This window comes from Eleutherodactylus coqui, chromosome 12 (assembly GCF_035609145.1).
Source record: "Eleutherodactylus coqui strain aEleCoq1 chromosome 12, aEleCoq1.hap1, whole genome shotgun sequence".
NCBI lineage: Eukaryota > Metazoa > Chordata > Amphibia > Anura > Eleutherodactylidae > Eleutherodactylus > Eleutherodactylus coqui.
This window is the reverse complement of record NC_089848.1, coordinates 115,828,167-115,854,784: the sequence shown is the minus strand read 5'-3', so window position 1 is coordinate 115,854,784 and position 26,618 is coordinate 115,828,167. Positions and strand designations below refer to the sequence as shown.

The window sequence follows — 26,618 nt, the reverse complement described above, 5'->3', positions numbered from 1 at the left end:
TTTATAAACATGGTTGCATTTATTATTTAAACATGATTATATGTATTTTAAACTTTTATATATATTTTTATGTTTACTCTTTTATACATGTCCGCTGAAGATACATGCACATATTTTTCGATGTATTCATATTTATTTTTTACATGTTTTTCCAATGTCCACCCTATTATACATTCCCATATAATATGTTTGTATAATAAAATGTTATCAGGTATTAATTGATAAATCAGTTTCTGCTTGGCATGTTTCTTTCAGTCCTATTTACCTATTCTGTATTCTACTCAGTTTTTTCTGTTCATGCAGACTTTAGATTTTATACACAATCTTAACTTGCTCTTTCTATCTCTACCATAAGCTACCAGACCCCCTCCATCATGATTGAGTTTCCATCTGACCCGCACCCATTGTGTTTTCTAAGAATGGGGTAGTTTTTGTCTTCATGGGTTATATCTCGGCACATCTGGTTTATATCTAATTCATTTCTTTGGTTTTAATTCAAAAAGATCAGTTCCCCCCTTTTACTTTCCTACAGATTAGGATCTCTGCTTATGTTTGTAGTTATACAGTTTATTAATTCAGTTGAGTTATTGTGGGTTTTTTTTAATCTCCCTGTAGATATATTTATTAACAATAGTCACAATGATTATTCAATTCTAACTTTGGTTTCCTTTAGGAAGCGTTTCAGTACTGATTTACATTGAATGGACTTCTGTCCTCCCCTCACTTTTCATCTGCTGCTCTATAGCAATATAATTGGTGTAGGATGAGCGCATAAATGTCCACCTAGATCCACTCTGCCCCCCTTTGCTCACTGGCTAGCCATTTTTATTCTCCACTTGCGAATAACTGGTTGTTAGGGCTGGCTAGGGCAGATGGACAGGGACTCCCTATGCCAACCCTCTCCCGTGTCCCTACCTACTTGCCCCCCTGGGATAAGCCCCAGGGCGACAACTGGGCGACGGTCCCTACGCTGCTTAAGTGTCAGGGATCCAGCAAGTAGGGACTGGGAGACAGACAGGTGGGAACCTGAAGGTAACAGGGCGTAATCAGCAACCAGAGAATAGTCAAAACCAGGCAGGGTCAGAACCAAATAGCACGTGCGCAGTACCAAAGGATAATCAGAGGTGAAGTCAGAGGCAAGCAGTAGTCAAACACTGTAAGTCAAGGTCAGAGATAGTGGGTGTCGGCAGAACGGATCAAAACCAAACACTGACTATGAGAAACTGGCCAACCAGGTATACATGTAGAACTCCCCGCCCAGAGGGCAGGGGGAATCCTAAAACCGCCTACCCCAGTGGCGCGCACTGACCAGAGTGCCGCGGGGCTGACCAGTGGACAGGCACGCCCGCACACGATGCGGGGTGCACCGCCGGCCGCCGCGACCAGCCACAAGGCTGGACAGAGACGCTAGCCCGGGCTCCCGCACCCCTGGTGGCAACCCCAATTCCAACACTGGTCTGTTAAAGGGGTGGTCTCGCGAAAGCAAGTGGGGTATACACTTCTGTATGGCCATATTAATGCACTTTGTAATATACATCGTGCATTAAATATGAGCCATACAGAAGTTATTCACTTACCTGCTCCGTTGCTGGCGTCCCCGTTGCCATGGTTCCGTCTAACTTCGGTGTCTTCTTGCTTTTTTAGACGCGCTTGCGCAGATGCATCTTCTCCCTTCGGCTGGTCTTGGAAGCATCGGCGTTTTGGCTCCGCCCCCTTTTCGCGTCATCGCGTAGCTCCGCCCCCGTCATGTGCCGATTCCAGCCAATCAGGAGGCTGGAACCGACACACGTCATGGGGCGGAGCTACGCGATGATGCGTACAAGGGGGCGGAGCCAAAATGCCGATGCTGCCGAGCGGAGCCGAAGGGAGAAGAAGGGAGAAGACGGATCTGCGCAAGCGCGTCTAAAAAGGCAAGAAGACACCGAAATTAGACGGAACCATGGCGACGGGGACGCTAGCAACGGAGCAGGTAAGTGAATAACTTCTGTATGGCTCATATTTAATGCACGATGTATATTACAAAGTGCATTAATATGGCCATACAGAAGTGTATAGACCCACTTGCTTTCGCGAGACCACCCCTTTAATGCCGGGCCATGAGCACTGTTATTGTTCTGTTCTCTCACCATATTGATACGTTTTTTTTAATTATCAGCAATTATGTTTTATCCTTGTTTTAACAAATTTAGCTACAATTTTAATTAACTATGGCATACATGGTGATTTATTTTGTATCATTTTCTGCTTTACTACCGTCATATATTATTCTGGAGCAAATGGATTAATTCATTAACGTTTGTTTGATTTATGGGTTTCAACTGCATATTTTATTTTCATTTGCAATGCTTAATTCTTTGTTGTATCTGGATATAATTTACTTTATTGTAACTCAGATCATGTGACATTGGTCATGTGACCTCATGACATCATCTGTCTTTGTTTACTGCAGCTTTTTAAACTTCTTGGGCCTCATGTCCACAGGCAGATCTGATTTGTGGAATCCACGCGGATGATCCATAAATCAGGCCGCCCATAGGGAAGCATGGGCCGTCTGCATCTTAATTACACTTCTAAAAAAATACATCCCTTCACCTATCAGTATCCTCCATACCCCGTACATATATGGCCACAAATTACCGGCAAAATTGTGCAGCCAATGGCAACTGGGGGTTAGTGTGTTTGGCTGTGTGTAGCCACAACACCTCTCCGCCCCCTGTGCTTTTTTACGCTTAACCCTTTAGGCCCCTGTCCATGGCCATGATGGAATATCACCAGCGATGTTCCGCCACAGGAGACGAGGGGGGAGCGCTGAGAGGTCTCAGCCGTGAGCTGACAGATAGGCTCACCGTGGAGAATCGCGGCATGCCGTGAATTGAGTCCCGCGAGCAGAGAATCGCTATGATTCTCCATTCTTGGACAGGGGGCTGCGCTTTACATAGCAACGATATGGGAAGCATGCACTGTGTTACTCACGGACGGATTATTGCCGCACGTAACGCAATGGACAGGAGCCCTTAGTGATGAAGCTTGTTTGTGCCTTAATGACTAGGCCAAATTCTGGAAATCTGACGTGTCTTTTACTATAGAATAACTCTGTAAAGGTTTTGCATATCCAAGTGATTCTGACTTTTTTTTTTGCCACATATTGGTGGTAAAAATAGACTGATAAAAGCATCAAAATTGGGAAAATTTTGAAAAAAATTGTCTTTTTTTTTCACATTTCCAACTGCAAAATCTTAAATATGTGTAAACCTAATATGGAAAGTTTTGATAAGATATATATTTCCATCTGTTTACTTTATTCTGGCACACATTTCAAAAGCTTTTGTTTCGTTTTTTTTTTAACCATTTAGGAGACGTACAAATTGATTATCAACATTTTGTGGAATATTTTGTTTTCCTGCACCAAGCCAAGATTGCAAAGGTTCATAGGTGTCAGAATGATAGATACCCCCACAAATGACCGCATTTTAAAAACTACACCCCTTAATATATTCACTGAGGGGTCAGGAGGATTGTTACCCTACAGTTTCTTTCCAGGATTTAATGCAATTTAGAGGAGAAAAAATACAATTTCATATTTCTGCAAATATGTCATTTTATAGACAGTTTTTTTTTCTTGAGTGCACATGAAAATGAGGATTCACATCCAAAAATGTTCCTGTTTGTCCTGTGTTCAGAAACATACCCATTGTGGCCCTAATGTTATGTGTGGATGTACAACGGGGCCCAAACTGGAAGGAGCAGCCGGTGGCTTTCAGAACAGACATTTTGCTTGAAGGTGTTTTGGGCCCTATTGCTCACTTGTAGAGCCCTTGAGCGGCCAAAACTATGGAGAACCCCCACAAATGACCCCATTTTGAAAACAAGACCCCTTAATGAATTCATCTAGGAGTGCACTGTATATTTTGACCCCACCATTTTTGAATGAATCAAAGCAAAGCAGAAGGAAAAAAATAACGATTTTCATTTTTTTGGCAATTTTGTCATTTAAAAAATTTTTTTTTTTTGTACAGCACACAAATGAATGAAGACTTTCACCCCAAAATAGATACCCCCGTTTGTCCCGTGTTCAGAGACATACCCATTGTGGCCCTAATCTTCTGTCTGGATGTAGAATGGGGCCCAAACTGAACTGGGCATCAAACTTTAACTGTCTTTTCTCTTTACATGATCACCATTATCCAATGAATAACAGCTATCATGTGACCGGGGACCGTTCACCGCAGCCCTCTGTTGCTGCTTCAAGCTCTCGGCTACCTTTAGTAGCCAGGAGCAAGGAGATTTTAAATTTCCTGTGCCCTCCCCAGCTACTGCACTTGCATCCGCCATTTTGGAGACGGGCGCATATGCCAAAGCTGGGGAAAGGTCCACGGATAAGGATCCCATCGGGGCACATCGCGGTGGCCTTAGTTAAGTAATTTTGCCTCCCCTCACTGATCGGATCCGTGAGGGGAGGTGACATTTTAGCTTTTTTTTTTTTACTTTTACATGGATCCGATCTGTAAGTGAAGCTGAAACTTTAACTTTATTTATTTTACATTGAGTTTAATGCGATCGCCGGCATCAGGTGCGATCACGTGACCGGGGAAGGGGTCCCGCGGGCCGGGATGACAGCCCCAGCCTGTCCGCTACCTCCAGTAACCGACAGCATGGAGCTGTCGCGTCCAGAGCCTGCAGGGCTTTCATTCCCAGAGGATGCATTTTTTGCGTCCTCTGGGAATAAAGCCCAGCAGGCCAGCATGTAAAAAAGCAATGGGCTGGTTACTAAAGGGTTAACCTTGTTTATAAATATGGAATAAGTTCATCATTCAATCTTTGGCCATATTTACACTAAATGATTATCATTCAGTATCGCCTGGTTCAATGATTAATTCAACAATGATCATTTTGTGTAAAAGGGTCGTGTAATAGCATGCAGACCATAAGCTAAGGACACGTAATAGTGAAAAGCCTTTTGCATGAAGCTTTTGTCTTTGTTTGCCTATTTGCACTATAAACTGTTTCATTTTTAGAATAATTGTATTGGATTTCTTCTTTTTTTCCCATAGCATCCACCAGGACAAATAAGGAGAAAGTACAGCTCTTGCTCTACAATTTTCCTTGATGACAGCACAGTCAGCCAACCTAACCTCAAGTATACAATTAAATGGTCAGTGTGTGCCTGTTTAATGTGTTATTTGCTTATGCACTGAGACCACCTGCCTAATATTGTGTACAGTAGGTCCCCCTTGTGCCAGCAAAACAGCTCTGCCCCCCCATTGACTCCACAAAACCTCTGAAGGTATCCGGCTGTATGTGGCTCCAATACATTACATCCTGTAGGTTGTGAGATGGGCCTCCATGCATCAGGCTTGGTTTTTTTTTCAGCACATCCCACAAATGATCGATTGGATTGAGATCGGGAGAATTTGGAGGCAAAGTCTTTATCATGGCTTTCATCCATTCCTGAATAATGTTTACAGTGTGGCCTGGTGCTTTATCCTACTGAAAGCAGGCACTACCATTAGGGAATACCGTTACCACCAAAGGGGCACTTTATCTGTACATTGTTTATGTAGCTTGTATGTGTCACATCCACATGAATGCCTGGACTCAAGTACAAATTGGAACGTTGTCCAGAACAGCATATAGTACATCCAAGTATGCACCTAAGAGACATACATGCAACCAACTGTCTACACAACGTAAAAAAGGGACATTCATTAGCACAGATCGTCTTCTCCCATTGGTTGCTTATGACCCTGTCAACAGTTGCCAGATGTCCACCCTTGGACCACTTTTAGTAGACACTGCTGAATACTGGGAACCCCACAAGATTTGCCTCTTTATAAAAGGACCCATTCAAATGTTCGGGAGAAAAAACATGACTCAGTGCCACGGTTGTGCTTTTTTTCCCCCACAACAACACCATGAGAGAGCGATCCTCCCACCTAGGGATAAGAAACCTGGATAATAATAAACTCTTCCTCTCTATTCCCAGTGGTTTCCTGTTCTCAGGGAGGAACGACTTTCAGATTTTTTCTTTTTCATACCTCCGGGGTTCCCTGCTGCAAGGGACCAGAAGAGATATATGGATCCTTAGGTGGCCTCAGCGGCTTAACTCTCCAAGTGGCGTTCCCACAGCCGGGCTCCCTGTAGTTGTTCCCTGGGGGGGTCTGCTTTGTTGCTGCTAGGTTTCTTGACTCTAGTTGAGACCTGGACAAGGCAGGGGGGAGGCGAGTCTGGCAAGCAAGTGAACGCTTTGAGAAGGCATCTGACAAGAAAAAAAGGCTTTCCTCAGTTCTTTCAAGACTGTAAAAGGTTCTATAATCAAAGACATTCTATAGAGGACAATCAAGACAAAACAGGTGGAAATTTTCCCAAAAGAAGTCGGGGTCTATACTTCAGGAATATATTATGAAATTGCCCTAGGCATACTCCGGGTCATACAAACACAATTGTAATTGCCAAAGGCAAAAAATAGCCATCGGTTATATCCCCTAAAAAAATAATCTAAATACTTTATTATTCAAAATGACAGAGACAACACTGAATAATAATTAAAATAATGGGGCAAATGGAGGTAGCATGGGGTGGCTAGAGATTAGATTTTATTAGGGTTCTGGTGGTGCTGATTTATTAGTCTCTATATAGATTTTTGGAAGTTGGCCATCCAGGTCTATATTTTCGAGTGCATCTGCACAATTACACACATGATACTAACTGATGACTATTAGTCACTAGAGATGAGCGAGCACGCTCCGATAAAACAGTTACTCGAGTGAGCATCGCTCTTCTCGAGTAACTGCTTACTGGTCCGAGCAGGCTCAAGGTAAGGGGGGCGGGGGTGAGCGGGGGGTAGAGTGAGAGAGATCTGACTCTCTCCCTACCGCCGCCCCCACGAGCCTTCTCGGACCAGTAAGCAGTTACACGAGAAGAGCGATGCTCACTCGAGTAACTGCTTTATCCGAGCGTGCTCGCTCATCTCTATTTGTCACATCTCATTTGCTACCACCATTTGCCCATTTATTTTAATTGTCTTTGTCTTTTTGAATAATAAAGTATTTAGATTATTTTGAGGGGGATATTACCTATGGGTATTTTTGCATTTGGCAATTAGAATTGTGTTGGGGTCTATACTTTAATATCCAGAACCCTGACATTAACAAAAACTCACACAATGACACCAAAAACATGGTAGGGGATCAATTACAATTGTTTCACCAATTGTGGGATCAGATATCAAACAGCCAAGTATAATCGGAGAAGGCTTTAATCTGGATTTTATTTTGCACCCACCAATAAAGTCATTCTTTCAAAAGCCGCAGGATGAGGTCATTTATATTGAACCATATTCTTAGTGAGAAACCCCTCAGGCTCTGTCAGAACCATTACAGACCTAGAACCCCTAAACATATTTCTAAGATACCAGAGATTCAAAATGGCGACGAAAAGTCAACAAAGAATATACTTTTCAGAAACTGGTACATGGTCTCCATAGACTAGTGATGGAACCTTTTTAGAGACCGAGTGCCCAAACTGCAAACCAAAACCCACTTATTTATGGCAAAGTGCCAACATGTCAGGGGGCTATCACAACATATGATTTTTACCTCTGTTGTTATTAAAAGGACAGGGCCGCTTCAAAATAGACAGGGTGCAGATTTTGACTGCTTTTTGGATGCAGAAATGCTGCAGAATTTGCCACAGAAATTTTTGCTGAGGACATTCTGCATCATTTCCGCCACGTGTAAACATACCCCAGCAGTAACAGTGACCCCCTCATTCCCACGGCGGCCCCCAGAAGTAATAGTGACCTCCCACAGCAGTCCCCAGCGGTAATAGTGACATTCCACGGTGGCCCCAGTAATAATAGTCACATTCCACAGCGGCCCCAGTAGTAATAGTCACATCCCCCTGAGACCCATATACTTACCACCTAGTCCACTGCTTGGCGCTGATCCCAGGTGCACACTGTGACGTCAGTGTGCTGCCAGACGCCTCCTCCCCCTGCTCTCGTGGAATTTAAGAGGATACGTCTGCACACTGACGTCACGGTGTGCGCCAGCATCAGCGCAGCTAGCAGTGCAGCTGACTGAATACCGGCAGAGGAGCCGCGGTATTCACTAACGTGGTGAGCGGCCAATGGTGGCACATGCCAGCAGTGAGGGCTCTGCATGCCACCTCTGGCACACGTGCTATAGGTTCGCCAACACTGCTATAGACCTATGAGACATCTACTGCCATATTCCAATCCATCCAGACATCAAAAATACTTCAGACTAGCCATAAAGATAAACTTAAGGCTTGTTTATTTTCAGTTCTGTGCCTTACTGTTCAGAATCTCAGTGGTGCCAATAATCTTTACAAAAATAATAGCGGAAATGGCAGCACTCATCTGAGAAAACAGCGTTCTCTGGATTTCGTATCTCGACAATTTTCTGCTAGTTAGCGACTCCCCAAAACGTTTAATAAAACAGACTCTGTTCTGGATATTCTTCACAAATTAAAGTGGAAAGTAAACCTACAAAGATCTGCTCTAGTTCCATCAACCTCTTCAGTATTTTTAGAGATTTTACTAGACTCGGTCCAGTCGAAATATTTTTTTCACAGATGAGAAGATCCAGAAGATTGTAGCTGTAACCAGAGAAATATACTGGAACCCGAACTTATCAATACGGAGGACCATGTCAATGCTAGACCCGATGAATGCCACTATTTCAGCAGTAATGTGGAGTCAAGTGCATTCCAGACAGTCGCAATAAAATATCCTCACAAAATGGAATGAATCTCTCTATTCTCGTGGACCAACCCAATAAGCTTAACCAGGAGGGGTTAATTGGTGCTGCAAAGATCAGACAATCCTAACAACAGTCCTTGGGGATGGGGGGCTGATCTGGCATCTGTGGTGTTTCAGGGGACATGGGGAGGGATCAGCAATCACTCTCATCAAATGCAAAACAACCTCTAGCTGTCCTAAAAGAAGGCCACCAGTCCTCATCTGCAGGGGATGAACTTAAAAATGATGTCCAAAAACACGACGATGGTGGCACACTTGAACAGACAAGGGGGAACCAGAGCCCCTCGTCTCCTCAACATAACATTAAACATCATGCCCTGGGCAGAAATCTATTCCCTCTTTTTAACTGCTCTATGTAAAGGGAGAAGACAATCGTTCCAGAGATAGATCTTTGTCACTAGAAACAACCAGAATGTGGAGGAACAGGATAGATTTCCCAATAGGATTAGATGTGATCTCCCAAAACTGGGACTTCAGACTAGTCTAACCCTTTATTACATACCAGTAATTTGATTTGCTCCACCTCATAACAGCTTGGGTTTCCCCCTTGCACCCTTTTTTTCACTTTGTATGATGTTTTTCAGCTCTTGGTGCGGACGTGGTATTGGTGCTGCGTTATGACTCCTTGTAATCTAAGGTCCTCCTGCCTGAGTCTCATTAATCCACAGGAAGGAAAGAGGAGGTGTTTATTTTTACCCAGGTTTTCTGTTCCTAGGTAGGGGAATACCCCTCTCATGGTGCTGTTGTGGGGTTGAAATAATCAAATTACTGGTATGTAATTATTTTTTTGGTCATCCCCATCTCCAAGAAAAAAAACTTAATAAAAAGCAGTTGCCCCACAAAAAAAACAAGCCTTCATGAAAGCCCGCTGACAGAAAATGCAAAAAGTTACGGGGTCAGAATATGGCTACAAAGTGATTTTATTGAATTTATTTGCAATCTGTGTAAATGTACTAACTGCGGAGGAAAGTTAACATGTAATTTGGGCTGCACCACATATGCCGTAAAAACAAGACCTCCCAAAAAATGTTGTACGTCACTTAGACAGTTTCAATAATTTATCAGTACTGTATATGGCACGTTAAATGGTAGCATTGCAAAATACAGCTTGTCACCCCAAAAACAAGCCTTCCGATGACTATGCTGACAATAAAATGAAGAAGAGATGTTTTTTGAAAGCAGAGAGGAAAAAACAAAAATGAAAAGAGGTGTGGGAGTGAAAGTATTAACGATTATTTGCCGTTACTGTGAAACTTTTGGCTTAAATAACCGTTTTTCACAAGAAAAATAAGAAGAACAAGAGTTCCTCTTCAGGTTAGACTATTTAACCAGTATGTTAATGTATGTGCTGTTTTTATATCGCTCCAATGCTTTTAGACAGAAGCAGCTTTTAAGATTCCCTTGATTAAAGTATGAAATGTTGATGTCCACGGACGACGCTTGCCAGAATACAGAGACGCCTATCAGTAGTGATGGTCGGGCGACACTGCAGTCTTTCTATAGACGGAAGAACCAATAACTTTTTGTCCGTGTCACACTTGTGGTTTCCTGTGAAAAGACTTTGTGGTTATTTTCTCTATATAAATAGCATGTTGCACGTCGCTGTTCATTACTTAGTACAAGTCTGCACATTCATGTTCAAAATTAGATGTCAAAATGTTTTTCTATGTTTTTACTGCTAGACTATAAAATCCTAAAGATAACCTATAGCACAGTAAGGAATTATTTTGTATTAAGGGTCCTACTGAGTAAGGTGAATCGAGGGGTATGTTTCTCCTTGTGGAGAGCAGCATGAGGGTGTAGGGAGTCTTATATAAGTCATGCAGTGCTCCCTGAGAAACAGTTATATCAATTAGTGACGCAATAACCCTCCACAGCGCCACCTATTGGTAGAGAACTAAGAGTCAATATCTGACCTTTTAGCAGCATGTAGGGATGTTAGCCAAACCAGAGAATCCATTGACACACAGATGTTTCAAGGGCCCTCATCAGTACACAGTCAGGTGTTGGTGGGCTGGGTGGAGGATTATTCCACCGCTAATTCGCATAGGAGCAGTGCATTGCCTGTAAGACTCCCTACAGCCTCGGACTGCTCTCCCCCTGATTACACCCTTCTGCACACAGTGTAACACAACTGTACTAGCTGGAGATGCGGGCTACGTGGAAGGGATTGTGACCACCGGATAGTGCTGCACAGGGTTTGTTTATAGTCTGTAACTATGGAGACACGTAAATCTTTAGCAGAGCTGTGCACTCAAAACCGTAGGGGACTTTACCAAAGTTACTTTATTTTTTGGTTTAGATGCCTCAGAACATTTATAAAAATGCTTTCAGACTGTTTATAATCTATAAAGTAGCAGTAGAATATTTGGAATAAAAAGCACATTGAATGAACTTGTCCTGTGAATTCGCTGCATATTAACCGTACTCTTCTTTCTTACAGTGTAGCACTGGCAATATATTATCACATCAAAAACAGGTATGTTCAAAATTCAGCAAATCACAGTAAATACGTATAGAACTGATCCGAATAGGCGAAGACTGACCGAGATGGCTAGACCTGGCACTCGTATGAGGGCTCTTGCACGAGCGTACTAGAATACCCGCCAAGATAGTGCAGTGTATGAGAGGGACACAATTGAAAGCTGGAGATTGGTACTGCGTATTACGTGCGCAAAAACTGAGCGTAATACCTGGTGGTATACATTTGTGTGTGAGAGCCCTTAATGTAGTTGCTTGTTCCTTAAAGCGTTTAACTAGGATTTAAAGGTGTGTTCCCATCTCAACCAAAGTTGGGGCCACCTCTCTGTAGAAGGTGGCCAGAAGGGCTGAAACAGCTAGGTGCCGCCGGGCAATGATGTTTCCGTAATCCCAACCACCCACTTCCACCTTGTGCAGCCGAGCTGGCGTCGGTAGGGGCCACAAGTAGCAATAGGTGTGGGTCCCAGCAGTTAGACTTCCACCGTGCAAACATTTATGGTACATGCTGTGGATATTACCCACCACCCCTACCCAAATAAAATCTTATGTTAATTTACCTACTGTCCACAGTGCAGAGGGATCAGCCCTATTCTCATTTGCACAAGGACAGACTAGAAGCAATGGGATGAAACTGAAAGGGAGAAGGCACAGATTAGATATTAGACAGCGAGGGGGATCAATGAGTGGAACAGGTTGCCACGGGAGATAGTGAGTTCTCCTCCAGAGGCTGGACAGGCATCTCTCTGGGTGATTTAAATCAAATAGTTTTTATTGACAATTTTCCAATTTTTCTAAAACACAAATTCCCACTTTTCCAAGAACCAAACAAAAACAATAGTTTAAATAATTCCCTCCTTTCCCCCCCCCCCCCCTCAACTCCCCCTCCACCTCCTCAACTCCCTTCCCTTCCTTCCTTCCCCCATCACATCCCCTCAACTCCCTCTCATATTAACAGACCGAATTGTGGTGGAAGTCCATTACTAAAAATATTGTTCAAAATTCACCATATCTTACAATATGAAGGTATAATCAAGGTTTCGTGAGTTGCGTTAAGAAGATTCAATATCGTTATGAACCGTGTACTCCATGAACATGTGACCTTACTACATTTAAGATTTAGACAATGATAAAGAACATTCACCATATATTAAACGCTTAAGGACATGGCCTATTTTGGGCATAAGAACGCAACGATTTTTGGGGACTTTTATCTCCACTTTTCAATAGCCATAACTTTTCTTTTTTTTAATTTTCCGTCAACATGGCCGTATGAGGGCTTGTTTTTGTGTCGTGAACTGTAGTTTTTATTTTAGCAGTTTTGGAATACATAGACTATATTGTAAATTTTTTATTCATTTTTTTTATGTTTAAGCAGGGAGAGAAAACCCATCAATTCTGCCACAGTTTTTATTTTAACATCAATACATTTTTGCTGCAAGTTGGTACGATTACAACGATACCATAATTCTTTTTTTTTTTTTTTAAGGTTTTTCTACTTTTCCACAATACAAACCCTTCCCTAAGTTATTTGCTTTTTCTAAATCGCTGCATTCTAAGTCCTATAACTTTTTACTAATTTTTCATAGACTGAGCTCTGTCAGGGCTTGTTTTTTTCGTGACGAGCTGGGGTTGTTATAGGTACTATTTTACGGTACATTCAGCTTTTTTGATCAGTTTTATTTTGTCTTTTTGGAGGCAAAATGAAAAAAAATAAGCATTTTGCCTCAGTGTTTTAGTTTTTGCCTTTACACTTTTTGCCGTGCAGGCTAGAAAGTGTGTTCAATTTGTTGTACGAGTCATTATGGATACAACGATACCAAATATGTGGGATTTTTTTTTTGTATACTAATAGGGAAAAAGGCACAAAAAAAGGGTTTTTTAACATTTTTTTTTTACAATACTTTTACTTTTTACACTTTTCATATCCCTGTTGGGGATTTGTACCATAGCTGCTATGAGCGCTATGATAAAGCATTACAGGACTTCTGTCCTGCAATGCCTTATCGCTTGTATTAGCGATCATAGTCAATGGCAAAGCAGAACGCCTGTTGCCATGGTAACTCGTTGAGCTCTCCGCGATTATATCGTATATATGACGTCACAGAGGTAGTGCGCTACCTCTGTGAACCCTTTACATGCCACGATCTACATAGATGGCGGCGTGTAAGGGGTTAGCAGTGGGGGTCGCTGTCCCGATGCACCCCTGCTGTTGCAGCAGGAGGCCGGCTATCGGTGACAGTTGACTACCGCTGCCAGATAGCGCGGGATCTCTTCTGATCTGCCGCTATCCCCAGGACATAAGTGTGCATCCTTTTGCGTTAAGTACCCTGCAGCCAGGAGGTACAGTTACGTCCTGTGGTGTTTAGGGGTTAAAATCGTTGAGAATCATTAGGTAACTAAATTCATACAACCGTATTAACATCTCTATCTATGCATATCTCCTGCATACTCACTCCAAGGCAGTATAATATACCTGGGGTAGAGTCTTTATCTACCCAGTAACTTCATACTGACCAGAATATTTGGGATAGTCCCGTGGTGCTGAACCATTTCTGCCACATTGCGATGAATTTCATCCCTGCCTTCAATGTTCGTGTAAGCAGCACGAGGGGTTAAATTATCCACAGCGCATCTTCTTAAAATGCAAAAGATGCTTATTAATCCATTCTTTGCAACTCGCCACAACGTTTCAACTGCTTGCTGCAGTCTTTATCAAGCAATACAGAGAACACACACACCTACTTGATAAAGACTGCAGCAAGCAGTTGAAACGTTGTGGAGAGTTGCAAAGAATGGATTAATAAAGAGCTTTTGCATTTTAAGAAGATGAGCAGTGGATAATTTAACCCCTCGTGCTGCTTACACAAACATTGAAGGTAGTTGTCAGAATTGGATGCATTGTCCACGTCCGGGTAAGCTTGCGTGATCTAAGAAAATAATTTTTTCTCCCCCCTGGCTTTGAGGGAATGTTGTGTGCGGCAGCCATACAATAGACTTTTATGGTCTGAGTTTCATCCCTGCGTTACGTTTCATATTTATACCTTTTTCCCACGCCAGCAGTTTGTTAATCTCCTCTAGTAGGAGGTAGTTCATCTCGCCAGCGCTGCACTATATAGAAGACGTGCCGCTGCCACCTTTTCTGGCTGCTTTAGCTGCAGGTCCTCTACACCCGAGGATACACACTAGTGGCGCGTCCACCAAGCTAATCTGAAATACAGCACTGATCAGAGAGATCACTTCAGTCCGGTTTCTGTATAGTTTTGGGCATCGCCATACCATGTGGATGAGTCCCACCGATTGGGTCTTGCATTGTGTATACAGAGGATCATTTCTCATTCCAGTATTGCGTAGGAAGGCTGCGGTATACTCTATGCAGTAGGGATGTCCGTGATAAGCCATGTGATTCACTGATTGACAATTTGGGGGTCATCTGCAGTGTCTCATCCCACTGCGTATCTTCTATAGGGCCCAGGTCTGCCTCCCATTTACTTTTAATCACATCTGGGTTTCGGTGAATTAATTGATTGTGTATTTAAGTGATATTTTGCCCACTGTACGCCGTGCCGATAATGTCAGCTAAGGCAAAATCAGAGACTTTTATTCGCGTGGAACTCACCTGCGTGTTGTAAGCTTGTCTCAACAACAAGTATCTGTAGAATTGGGGCTGTGGTATATCAAATTCAGTCCGCAATTGTTGAAATGTTTTGAGCTCACCATTCAATGGAATTTGGGTCATCCTTTCTACACCCCCAGTTTTCCACCCTCTAAACCTCTCCAGCTTATGCATTTCATGGAGCCATGCGATGTGTATTGCGTACATTCTGCAGCCTCCTTCAGTTGTCTGACTCCACCAGACTTTATGCATGAGTGAGATTGTGGTGAGCACTTTAGCATTACTACGAAATCGATGTGCCTCTAAGGCCTCAAACAGATGTGGTCTGGGATGATTCAGTGATCCTGCATTGGACCCCATCCACCATTCTTGGTTTCTACGTTTTCTGTGGGTATGCCATAAATGATCATAGAGGGGAGGTCTTCTGCTGGCAACCACCTCTCTCGATGAGCCGCTAACAAGCAGCACTTCTTTCTCTGATGGACCCAGTCCATCCATATACATATGAATGGCCACAAGTTATGCTATTATTAAAATAGGCAACTCCCCTTGGAAAAATCAGTTATTTGCTATGGCCACCCTCTATTAAAGGAACTGTCTGTGCTGAGACAACTTTAATTGAACCTCTTATATTTCTTTTGTGTTTTAGAATGAGATGGGAATAACGATAATTCTAATAATCATCTATCATAACTATTAGCATTATGATCATTAGTCTCGGTGAGGGAAAATGCTTCTCCTTGTGGAGAGCACCATTGGAAAGAGCACCACCAATGCTTACTGGGGAAATGCTATGCAAATGAGTGATGGAATATTCTTCCTTCCAATAGGTGGCGATATGGAGGATTATTTCATCACTCATTTACATTGCATATTGTCAAAACGGGGAGCCTGCTGAGTTTTGCTTTGTGTACAGGACAATGAGATTTATTTGGAGATTAAATCATGTTAATGAGCTTTGTTTAACTGACTGAATGTGTCAGATTTGCTCATCGCTTTTCACAAGTCCGTCTCTGTAATCCTATGCCTGGCATGGAAATAAAAAAAACGGACACATTAAGTATGTCGGGCTGACATTGAGATAAATCTCTGCAAAAGCTGTCAGGTTTTATTTGTCCGTTGAAGTGGGTATCCGCTTGGCAGGCTGTCAGGAATGTGTTGCACCATTTATTCTCTCATTGTGCGTCACGCTGGTGCTTCTTCTAGTTATACTGATGGTCTTACTTCCATATTAAATTCCAATAAAAAAGGCTTTACTCGACACAACGTAAGACATATCTCAGGGCTGAATTACCGCTATGGGCTATAGGAAAAAGTTACCCAGGTTGTCATAGATCATCTCTTGCAATTCCCTTTTCAAGGGAATATGTCATCAGAAAATGGCCTAGTGTACAGAGTGCATACATTTTTTTTTGTTGGACATATTTTTTCAGAATTTTCAATGTCACGGTCTACTTTAAAAAAAAAATAAAAAAAAAAAAAAAATCCTAAAATCAGGCAGTTTTCACACTGACTACTAAGCCTCTTAACTTCCTGATCTCAGCCATCGTCATAGGCAGGATTCCAGTGAGAGGCGTACGGGGACGCCCTCAGACTCCACTAAGGTTACCTTCTCTGAGTATCTCGTAGATGGCCTTTTTATGTTATGCTGACCTTAAAGGGGTTGTCCCGCGCCGAAACGTTTTTTTGTTTTTTTTCAATAGCCCCCTCGTTCGGCGCGAAACAAACCCGATGCATGTGTTGAAAAAAAAAACGGATAATACTTACCCGAATCCCCGCGCTCCGGTGACTTCTTACCTACCTTGCGAAGATGGCCGCCGGGATCTTCACCCTCGGTGGACCGCAGGTCTTCTGTGCGGTCCATTGCCGATTCCAGCCTCCTGATTGGCTGGAATCGGCACACGTGACGGGGCGGAGCTACGAGGAGCAGCTCTCCAGCACGAGCGGCCCCATTCAACACGGAGAAGACCGGACTGCGCAAGCGCGTCTAATCGGGCGATTAGACGCTGAAAATTAGACGGCACCATGGAGACGGGGACGCCAGCAACGGAACAGGTAAGTGAATAACTTCTGTATGGCTCATAATTAATGCACAATGTACATTACAAAGTGCATTATTATGGCCATACAGAAGTGTATAACCCCACTTGCTTTCACGGGACAACCCCTTTAAATGTTTTTTTTTTTAGATATATTAAAAATCATCACTGATTAACTAGATAAAAGAAAGAAGAAAAAAAAACATGAAACGGTACTTTAAATCTCCTGGCACTCCAGCGCTGTGACTGCAGTCTCCACCTCCTCTTTCCCAGAAGCTCCTGCAGCCGTCATTTGCCATTCATCGTTTAAATGATCACTGCGGCCACATGACCGCTTAAGCCACTGATTGGTCACAATGCTAATGATGTGAAGGTAAATGGCATGTTGGTGCTGCAGGAACTCCTGGGACTAAAGAGGCGGAGCGTGGAGCTGTGGTGCTTGAGTGTCTGTACATTTAAAGGGCAAGTACAGTTTTTTTTCCATTCTTTTATCCAGTTATCTCCTCTGTGCCAAATTTTAATAAATCTTGGAAACCCCCATTAAAGGGCTTGTACAGCATTGGGAAAACAAAGCTGGTTTCTTCTAGAAAGAGCCACATACCTGTACTTGGTGGTAATGCAGGCAACTGGCTTCTTATATTCTGTGAACTTGGTTCTCTATAACCTAAACTCTACTCTCTAGTTGAACTCTGGTTGACTGGATTTAGGCAGCATTTCTAGGAAGGAAGGGAATATAATCCTTGGTTTATCATCTCTTCAGTATCCGGTATTGCAGCTCAGCTCCACTGAAAGGCCTCACATGGTATACTGCGTACAGTTCTGGACTCCGGGGCTCAGGAAAGATGTTGGAGTGCTTGAGGGGTTCAAAGAAGGGCAACCAAACTAATAAACAGAATGGGAGGACTAGAATTGGAATATCCAGAGAGGCATCAAAACTGGGATTATTCACCCCGGAAAACAGACGGCTGAGGGGCGACTAAATAACTATGTATAAATACATGAGGGGACAATACAAGGATCTCTCCCATGATCTGTTTACACCCAGGACCGCGACGGTAACAAGAGGACATCCGCTACGTCTAGAAGAAAGCAGGTTTCATCACCAACACAGAAGGGGGTTCTTTACTGTAAGAGCAGTGAGACTGTGGAACCCTCTGCCTGAGGATGTGGTGATGGCAAAATCCATAGAGGAGTTTAAGAGGGACTAGACGTCTTTCTATGATATTACAGGATATAGACATTAGGTGACCAGCGGGTTGGTGATCCGCGTTTTACAGTCAGGTAGGAACTATCAGAGGTTGATCCAGGGATTATTCTGACTGCCATTATGGAGTTGGGAAGGAATTTTTTCCCCCAAATTGGCTAAAGTGGCTTCTGCCTCATTTGGGCTTTTTTTTGCCTTCCTCTGGATCAACAAGGAAGGGGGAAGCAGGGTGGGGAGAACAGGCTGAACCAGGACATGGTCTCCCTTCAGCCTAACGTACTATGTTACAATGACACGTGTGTCACTATTTAAAAAAAACAAAACACCATGTTTTGAAAATCCTATCCAATCGCTTTAAGTAAAGGAATATAAACTCTTGTAGATGTTACATCTCTCAACATGCTGACGGCCAAACTGCTAACTGAAGGAGCATTGCATAGGTGAAGTTACTGATGACCAACCAAGCACACACCTTCCTTATATTGATGGGGGGCTGCTTAGTACTATACTTACACATAGATAAAGCATATACAGTATGTGTAGTGCACCATGCAGGCTAGCAACTAATTAGAAACGCAATATTTCAATCCAGTGGGTCACCCTACACCTCATAGGTGAACCACACTGGCACTCCACCACCCCCAGCGTTCAAAGCCGCACTGCATGTTACTGATGGATACTGATAAATACAAGGTATTGGTTAATATTTTATCCAAAGTATACAAGCTCACAAGCCTGTAGCAAGGGTCCTACTCCTCTTGTGAATACCCTTCACTAACATCGAATAAAATCACATAAAAGGCAAATATATGTAGCCTGATACCTTGTATATGCTTTATCTATGTGCAAGTATAGTACTAAGCAGCCGCCCCCCTCTGTATGAGAAAGGTGTGTGAGTGGTTGTCCATCAGTACCTTCACCTGTGAGTGGATGTCCATCAGTACCTTCACCTGTGAGTGGTGATTCATCAGTATCTTCACCTGTGAGTGGTGATTCATCAGTATCTTCACCTGTGAGTGGTGATTCATCAGTATCTTCACCTGTGAGTGGTGATTCATCAGTATCTTCACCTGTGAGTGGTGATTCATCGGTATCTTCACCTGTGAGTGGTGGTTCATCGGTACCTTCACCTGTGAGTGGTGGTTCATCGGTACCTTAACCTGTGAGTGGTGGTTCATCAGTACCTTAACCTGTGAGTGGTGGTTCATCGGTACCTTAACCTGTGAGTGGTGGTTCATCGGTACCTTTACCTGTGACTGGTTGTCCATCAGTACCTTCACCTGTGGGTGGTTGTTCATCAGTACCTTCACCTGTGAGTAGTTCATCAGTACCTTCACCTGTGAGTGGTTGTCCAGCAATACCTTCACCTGTGAGTGGCAGTTCATCAGTACCTTCGCCTGTGAGTGGCGGTTCATCAGGACCTTCACCTGTGAGTGGCGATCCATCAGTGACTTCACCTGTGAGTTGCAGTCCATCAGTATCTTCGCCTGTGAGTGGCGGTTCATCAGGACCTTCACCTGTGAGTGGCGGTTTATCACGACCTTCACCTGTGAGTGGCGGTTCATCAGGACCTTCACCTGTGAGTGGCGGTTCATCAGGACCTTCGCCTGTGAGTGGCGGTTCATCAGGACCTTCACCTGTGCGCGGTGGTTCATCAGGACCTTCACCTGTTGGTGGTGGTTCGCCAGTATTTTCACCTGCGAGTGGCGGTTCAACAGTACCTTCACCTGCAAGTGGCGGTTCAACAGTACCTTCACCTGTGAGTGGCGGTTCAACAGTACCTTCACCTGTGAGTGGCGGTTCAACAGTACCTTCACCTGTGAGTGGCGGTTCAACAGTACCTTCACCTGTGAGTGGCGGTTCAACAGTACCTTCACCTGTGAGTGGCGGTTCAACAGTACCTTCACCTGTGAGTGGCGGTTCAACAGTACCTTCACCTGTGAGTGGCGGTTCAACAGTACCTTCACCTGTGAGTGGCGGTTCAACAGTACCTTCACCTGTGAGTGGCGGTTCATCAGTATCTTCACCTGTGAGTGGCGGTTCAACAGTACCTTCACCTGTGAGTGGCGGTTCAACAGTACCTTCACCTGTGAGTGGCGGTTCATCAGTACCTTCACCTGTGAGTGGCGGTTCAACTGTACCTTCACCTGTGAGTGGCGGTTCATCAGTACCTTCACATGTTAGTGGCGGTTCATCAGGACCTTCACATGTGCGCGGTGGTTCATCAGGACCTTCACCTGTGAGTGGTGGTTCATCAGTACCTTTACCTGTGAGTGGTGGTTCATCAGTACCTTCACCTGTGAGTGGCGGTTCATCAGTACCTTCACCTGTGAGTGGCGGTTCATCAGTACCTTCACCTGTGAGTGGCGGTTCATCAGTACCTTCACCTGTGAGTGGCGGTTCATCAGTACCTTCACCTGTGAGTGGCGGTTCAACAGTACCTTCACCTGTGAGTGGCGGTTCATCAGTACCTTCACATGTTAGTAGTTGTCCATCAGTACCTTCACATGTTAGTAGTTGTCCATCAGTACCTTCACCTGTGAGTGGTGGTTCATCAGTACCCTCACCTGTTGCAATAAAAAAAGACTTCGGCAGCATCCAGGGTGCAAATTGATATCCAAAGTTTTATTCCACCACAGAAAAACAGGCAACGTTTTGGCCATGTTGGCCTTTGTCAAACTTGACACAGGCCAACATGGCCGAAACGTTGCCTGTTTTTCTGTGATGGAATAAAACTTTGGATATCAATTTGCACCCTGGATGCTGCCGAAGTCTTTTTTTATTGCTGCATGTGATTTTGGTGATAAGGATTCAATCACCTGTCTCTTTGGCTACTGCATAATCTATGCCCAACCCCTGGAGGGATATACAATTTGTGCTGCTGGCGACCTGCTTTCTTTAGTACCCTCACCTGTTCGTGGTTCACCAGTATTTTCACCTGTGAGTGGTAGTCCATCAGTAACTTCACCTGTGAGTGGTAGTCCATCAGTAACTTCACCTGTGAGTGGTAGTCCATCAGTAACTTCACCTGTGAGTGGCAGGACATCAGTAACCTCACCTGTGAGTGGTGGTTCATCAGTACCTTCACCTGTGAGTGGTGGTTCATCAGTACCTTCACCTGTGAGTGGTGGTTCATCAGTACCTTCACCTGTGAGTGGTGGTTCATCAGTACCTTCACCTGTGAGTGGTGGTTCATCAGTACCTTCACCTGTGAGTGGTGGTTCATCAGTACCTTCACCTGTGCGTGGTGGTTCATTAGTACCTTCACCTGTGAGTGGTGGTTCATCAGTACCTTCACCTGTGAATGGTGGTTCATTAGTACCTTCACCTGTGAGTGGTGGTTCATCAGTACCTTCACCTGTGAGTGGTGGTTCATCAGTACCTTCACCTGTGCGTGGTGGTTCATCAGTACCTTCACCTGTGCGTGGTGGTTCATCAGTACCTTCACCTGTGCGTGGGTGTTCATCAGTACCCTCACCTGCTCGTTAGCTCCCCCATATAGCAGTCTGGCTTCTGCGTGTTTGGGTTGTGGTGTTTCTACCCACCCTCTTGTATCAGTAAGTATATGGCCGCTCTCTGTCATTGTTTTGGTCATTTTATGTTTCCCTGTTTTGTGAATTTGCCTGTATGTTGCTGTTTGCATCCAATATCATAGTCTGCTGGAGAGTATAAGATCAATCAGAATGTGTTCAGCTGCTCACTTCTGTGAGATCGCATTAGCTCTCCAGTCATACTTGCTAACATGACTGTGTCATGGATGACTAAAGAGTTTTTTCCAACTTTGGCCTACTGAAGTTAGCAGATTTATAGCCGATCGAGCTTTCATGGTGCCAGCTGGGATGCCAACTTGGGGCAGCCTATGAGTGTGCAGGATCTAGAGGCCCAGTTGTAATATATGTGGGCTAACGTGCCTCCATGCCCTCCCGTATCACATCTTGTATCCAAGCTAGATTAGGCCCAACAGGGTACTAGAGCCTCCATGCTCACCCGTATCCAAGCTAGAGGTGGCCCAACAGGGTACTAGAGCCTCCATGTCCACCTGTATCACATCTTGTATCCAAGCTAGAGCCTCACAACAGGGTAGTAGAGTCTCCATTCCCGCCCATATAACTTCCTGTATCCAAGCTTGGGGTGGCCCAACAGGGTACTAAAGCCTCCTATCCCATTCCCACGCTCTCCGCTCTGCTAAGAAAATCAGACTAGGTGCCCCTTTAATTCAAACCTCTCATTCCCACCTCCAAGACTTCTTCAGAGCGGCACCAGCCCTCTGGGATACGCTACCCAAAACTATCTGGGCAATCACTGACACATAAAATTTCAGGAGTGGTCTAAAAACGGACCTCTTCAGAGAGGCATATCATATCCCCTAAACCAAACCCTCTTTACTTTGCCTTATAACATGCTTCCTGTCCTACAGACTGCAATCCCTGCTAGCCGTAATCAACCGCCCCCTGCAGTCATACTGATTAAGCCACTATAGGGCCCAATTTGACTATTGTCTATGTGTATAGCACCCCTCACTCCACCCCACCATACCGTGCACATCTCCACCCCGCCATACCGTGCACATCTCCACCTCGCCATACCGTGCACATCTCCACCTCGCCATACCGTGCACATCTCCACCTCGCCATACCGTGCACATCTCCACCTCGCCATACCGTGCACATCCCCAGCCCTTTACCTTCTGTATCCCCCCATTTTCTGTAGTATGTAAGCTCCTTGGAGCCCCTCACCCCTACTGTCTCAATCAACTGATTACTACATGTAACCAGGGTTTTGTTTTTATTTCCCCTCTTTTGTAAGGCTTACATGGCGTATTCCCGGCGGAAATCTCGCGGTTTGGCCGCAGTGAAAAACTGCGAGATTTCCGCTGGGAAACCGCTGCTTCAAAACCTGTGGCACTTAGCCGTGCTTGGCCACATGCTTTTCCGTTGCGGCCAGCGCTCCTATAGAGAAGAGCGGGGAAAAAAAAGAGAATGGACATGCTGCGGCCCACGAATCCATGCCACAACGCCAGCTTATGCCCGCTTTGCCGCAACGGATTTGCTGTCCCATGTGGACGAGATTTCTGAGAAATCTCATCCACATGGCTGGCTAATTCCAGGATTAGCGGCTGCAGGCGGGTTTGTCGGGACGAAATTCTGGACGGAATTTCCACGGCAAATCTGCCCTGTGTGAACCCAGCCTAAGCGCTGCAGAATATGTTGGTGCTATATAAATAATTATTATGACTAGAGCCTCCTGTTAAAGGGGTTGTCCCGCGCCGAAACGGGTTTTTTTTTTTTTCAATAGCCCCCCCGTTCGGCGCGAGACAAACCCGATGCAGGGATTAAAAAAAAAAACCAGATAGTACTTACCCGAATCCCCGTGGTCCGGCGTCTTCATACTTACCTTGTGAAGATGGCCGCCGGGATCTTCACCCTCTGTGGACCGCAGGGCTTCTGTGCGGTCCATTGCCGATTCCAGCCTCCTGATTGGCTGGAATTGGCACACGTGACGGGGTGGAGCTACGAGGAGCCGTTCTCCGGCACGAGTGGCCCCATTCAGCAAAGGAGAAGACCGGACTGCGCAAGCGCGTCTAATCGGGTGATTAGACGCTGAAGATTAGACGGCACCATGGCGACGGGGACGCCAGCAACGGAACAGGTAAGTGAATAACTTCTGTATGGCTCATAATTAATGCACGATGTACATTACAAAGTGCATTAATATGGCCATACAGAAGTGTATAGACCCACTTTGTTTCGCGGGACAACCCCTTTAATAGTGGAGTTTACCCCAATAAATGTATCCTTTCACTCTTATATTGTAATCAGTTACATACTGTATATCATCATTTCATTCACATATAGAAAGTTTAATTCGATTCCAACAACTTCTTCTTGATGTACGATTTTTTTCAGCAAGTGCAGAGAAAAGAAAGGGACGATCAGTGCTCTGACAGGAGTACAAGTGGAATCCTTTACTGACAACACGTTTCTGTACCACACCGGTCAGCTAATTGTCAGCTTCTTCTGACCATTAACAAAAAGTGAAGGACACAATCAGTATTTAAAAACTGGGGGAAAGTGATGGGTGACGTTCACAGCAGTCAGGTGATGTGGTTGTTTCTCTACATTTGCCTGTGAGGGTCATGTGATCGCATCCCGGACCACTGCACCCACTGCTTTCCCTGAAGCTTTTAAATACTCATTGCGTTCTTCACTTTTTGTAAATGGCCAGAAGAAGGTTCTGGTGTGGTACAAAAACATGTTGCCAAGAAAACATTTAGGCCGCCTCTACACGGGCGAAACGGCATCACCGTGAGAAAATCGCAGCAAAATCGCATCACTGCACCATGCGATATCGCTATGTCTTCTTTCTGAGAAATCTCATCCACATGGCTGGCTAATGCCAGGATTAGCTGCCGCAGGCGGGTTTGTGGCTGCCGCAGCAGCTTCTCCCCAGGTCCCGGCACTGATCATCATTATCATCTTCATCTTCTGGCTGGAGATTGAAAAATCCCTGGCTACTAGAAGCGCTGGCTGTGAATGGCTGATGCTTAGCCAATCACAGCCAGTGCTCGATGAATGGCTGTGATTGGTTCAATCACTGCCATTCATCAAGCACTTTCTGTGATTGGCTAAGCGTCAGCCAATCACAGCCAGCGCTTCCAGAAGCCGGAGGGTTTTGAATCCCCGGCCAGAAGATGAAGAAGAAGATCAGTGCCAGGATCCCGGGAGAAGCTGCAGCCGGGCTGAAAGTGCGTCTAAGGTGATGTATGTGCATTTTTCTGCAGTTAGGGCTTAGATTATAGCTTTGACAGTAGTATTTGCTAATCTCAACGTTGCATTGCACCCCACGAAAACCGTGCTCCATAGGGAGACATGGGCTACAAAACCTCACGAGTCGCGGGCATATCGCAGGACCCGGAGGGTTTTTGTATCAGGTTGTTGTATGCTACAAAACATTGCTTATGTAAAGGAACCCATAGGAATGCATGGGCTTCTCATACATGCGATTTGTAGCATTGGTACAAATATGCGCGACTTTGTCGCCCATGTGAAGGAGGCCTTATACTTATATCTTATATGTGAGCACACCAACCATCCCATTCTTTTTTCTGTACTTGCTGATCCTTGGGAAAGGCTGCAACTTCTTACAGATCTTCGGTGTATTCTGCAATTTAGTAACATAGTATGTTAGGCTGAAAGGAGACAATGTTCATCTAGTTCAACCTGTTTCCACCCCCTTGTTGATCCAGAGGAAGGCAAAAAGCCCCAAGAGGCAGAAGCCAATTTAGTCCATTTGGGGGGAAAAAATTCCTTTGCAGCTCCATAATGGCAGTCAGAATAATCTCTGGATCAGCGTTTTGAAAGTTCCTACCTGACCCCAAGACCCGAGATCAATAACCCTGCTGGTTATTTTATTTTTATATCCCCTAATATAATAGCGCACTAGAAAGACATCTAGTCCCTCTTAAACTCCTCTATGGATTTTGCCATCACCACATCCTCAGGCAGAAAGTTCCACAGCCTCACTGCTCTTACAGTTTACATATTTTAGCCCAGACCGAGCTGCGCCATTTTATATATTAACCTACTGCGCGGCAAATGCTTTAGAAAAATCCCGTTATACGAGATCCATAGACTCCCCCAAAATCCAGCCTAGAAATTACTCATTGCTCATTGTAGAAGCTGAACAGATTGGTCTGACATGAACGACCCCTCATGACGCTTTGGTGATGAGGTGTTATATCGTTGTTTTCCTTGAGGTTATTCTAGGATGGCGCATCTCAGAAACCCCTTAAATATATTTTCAAATATTGAAGTGAGACTTACCGGCCTGTAGTTACCAGGCTCTCTTTTTGACCCCTTTTTGTATTTTGGAAACCTATTGGCAATGTGCCAATCCAGTAGTACAATCCCGGTCTCAATAGTGTCCCTACAAATAAGAAATAGTGGTCTGCCTATCAAGTCACTTGGTTCCCTTAAGACCCTCGGGTGTATTCCATCTGGACCCGATGATTTGTCGATTTTAATATTTTTTAACCGGCTCTGCACGTCCTCCTGAGTTAGCCAGGTGATATTTTGCGGGGGGTTCATTCTATTCCTCTGTATCTCGTGTGACATTTTTTTTCCTTTGTGAATACACGTAAGAAAAAACTATTTAATAGATTTTCCTTCTCCCTGTCACGTCCACCCAGGACTGCTGAAACCGTAACCTGCAGATCTCGCATATGAATATACAAACTTTGTCAAAACAATAATAAACTAAAACATGGGAACTCTTTCCCTATCCAAATTACCTCAGGGACATGGACTTGCCTACACGCAGGCAACTCACCCTGACGAGGACGTACCTGACCCGTACCTCAGTTCTTTAGTCAACCATACGTGGGACAAGGGAATAACATAAGAAACACAAAAGAAAAGAAACATAAACTTAGCTTTGCGATGCAGCAGGCAAATGATAGGTCCAGGACTAAGCTTTGGCTGAGACCACAGTCAGAGCTAG

At 44.4% G+C, this 26,618-nt stretch overlaps 1 protein-coding gene across 1 annotated transcript in view; it reads left to right on the top strand.

The window, feature by feature from the left end:
- The window catches only part of LOC136586657 (cyclin-Y), a 146,702-nt gene that overhangs the window by 82,474 nt on the left and 37,610 nt on the right, over nucleotides 1-26,618 (top strand). Inside the window, exons 5-6 of the mRNA XM_066584817.1 lie at nucleotides 5,052-5,152; nucleotides 11,226-11,261. Coding sequence (XP_066440914.1) covers nucleotides 5,052-5,152; nucleotides 11,226-11,261 — 137 coding nt within the window. The remainder of the gene's footprint in view (nucleotides 1-5,051; nucleotides 5,153-11,225; nucleotides 11,262-26,618) is intronic.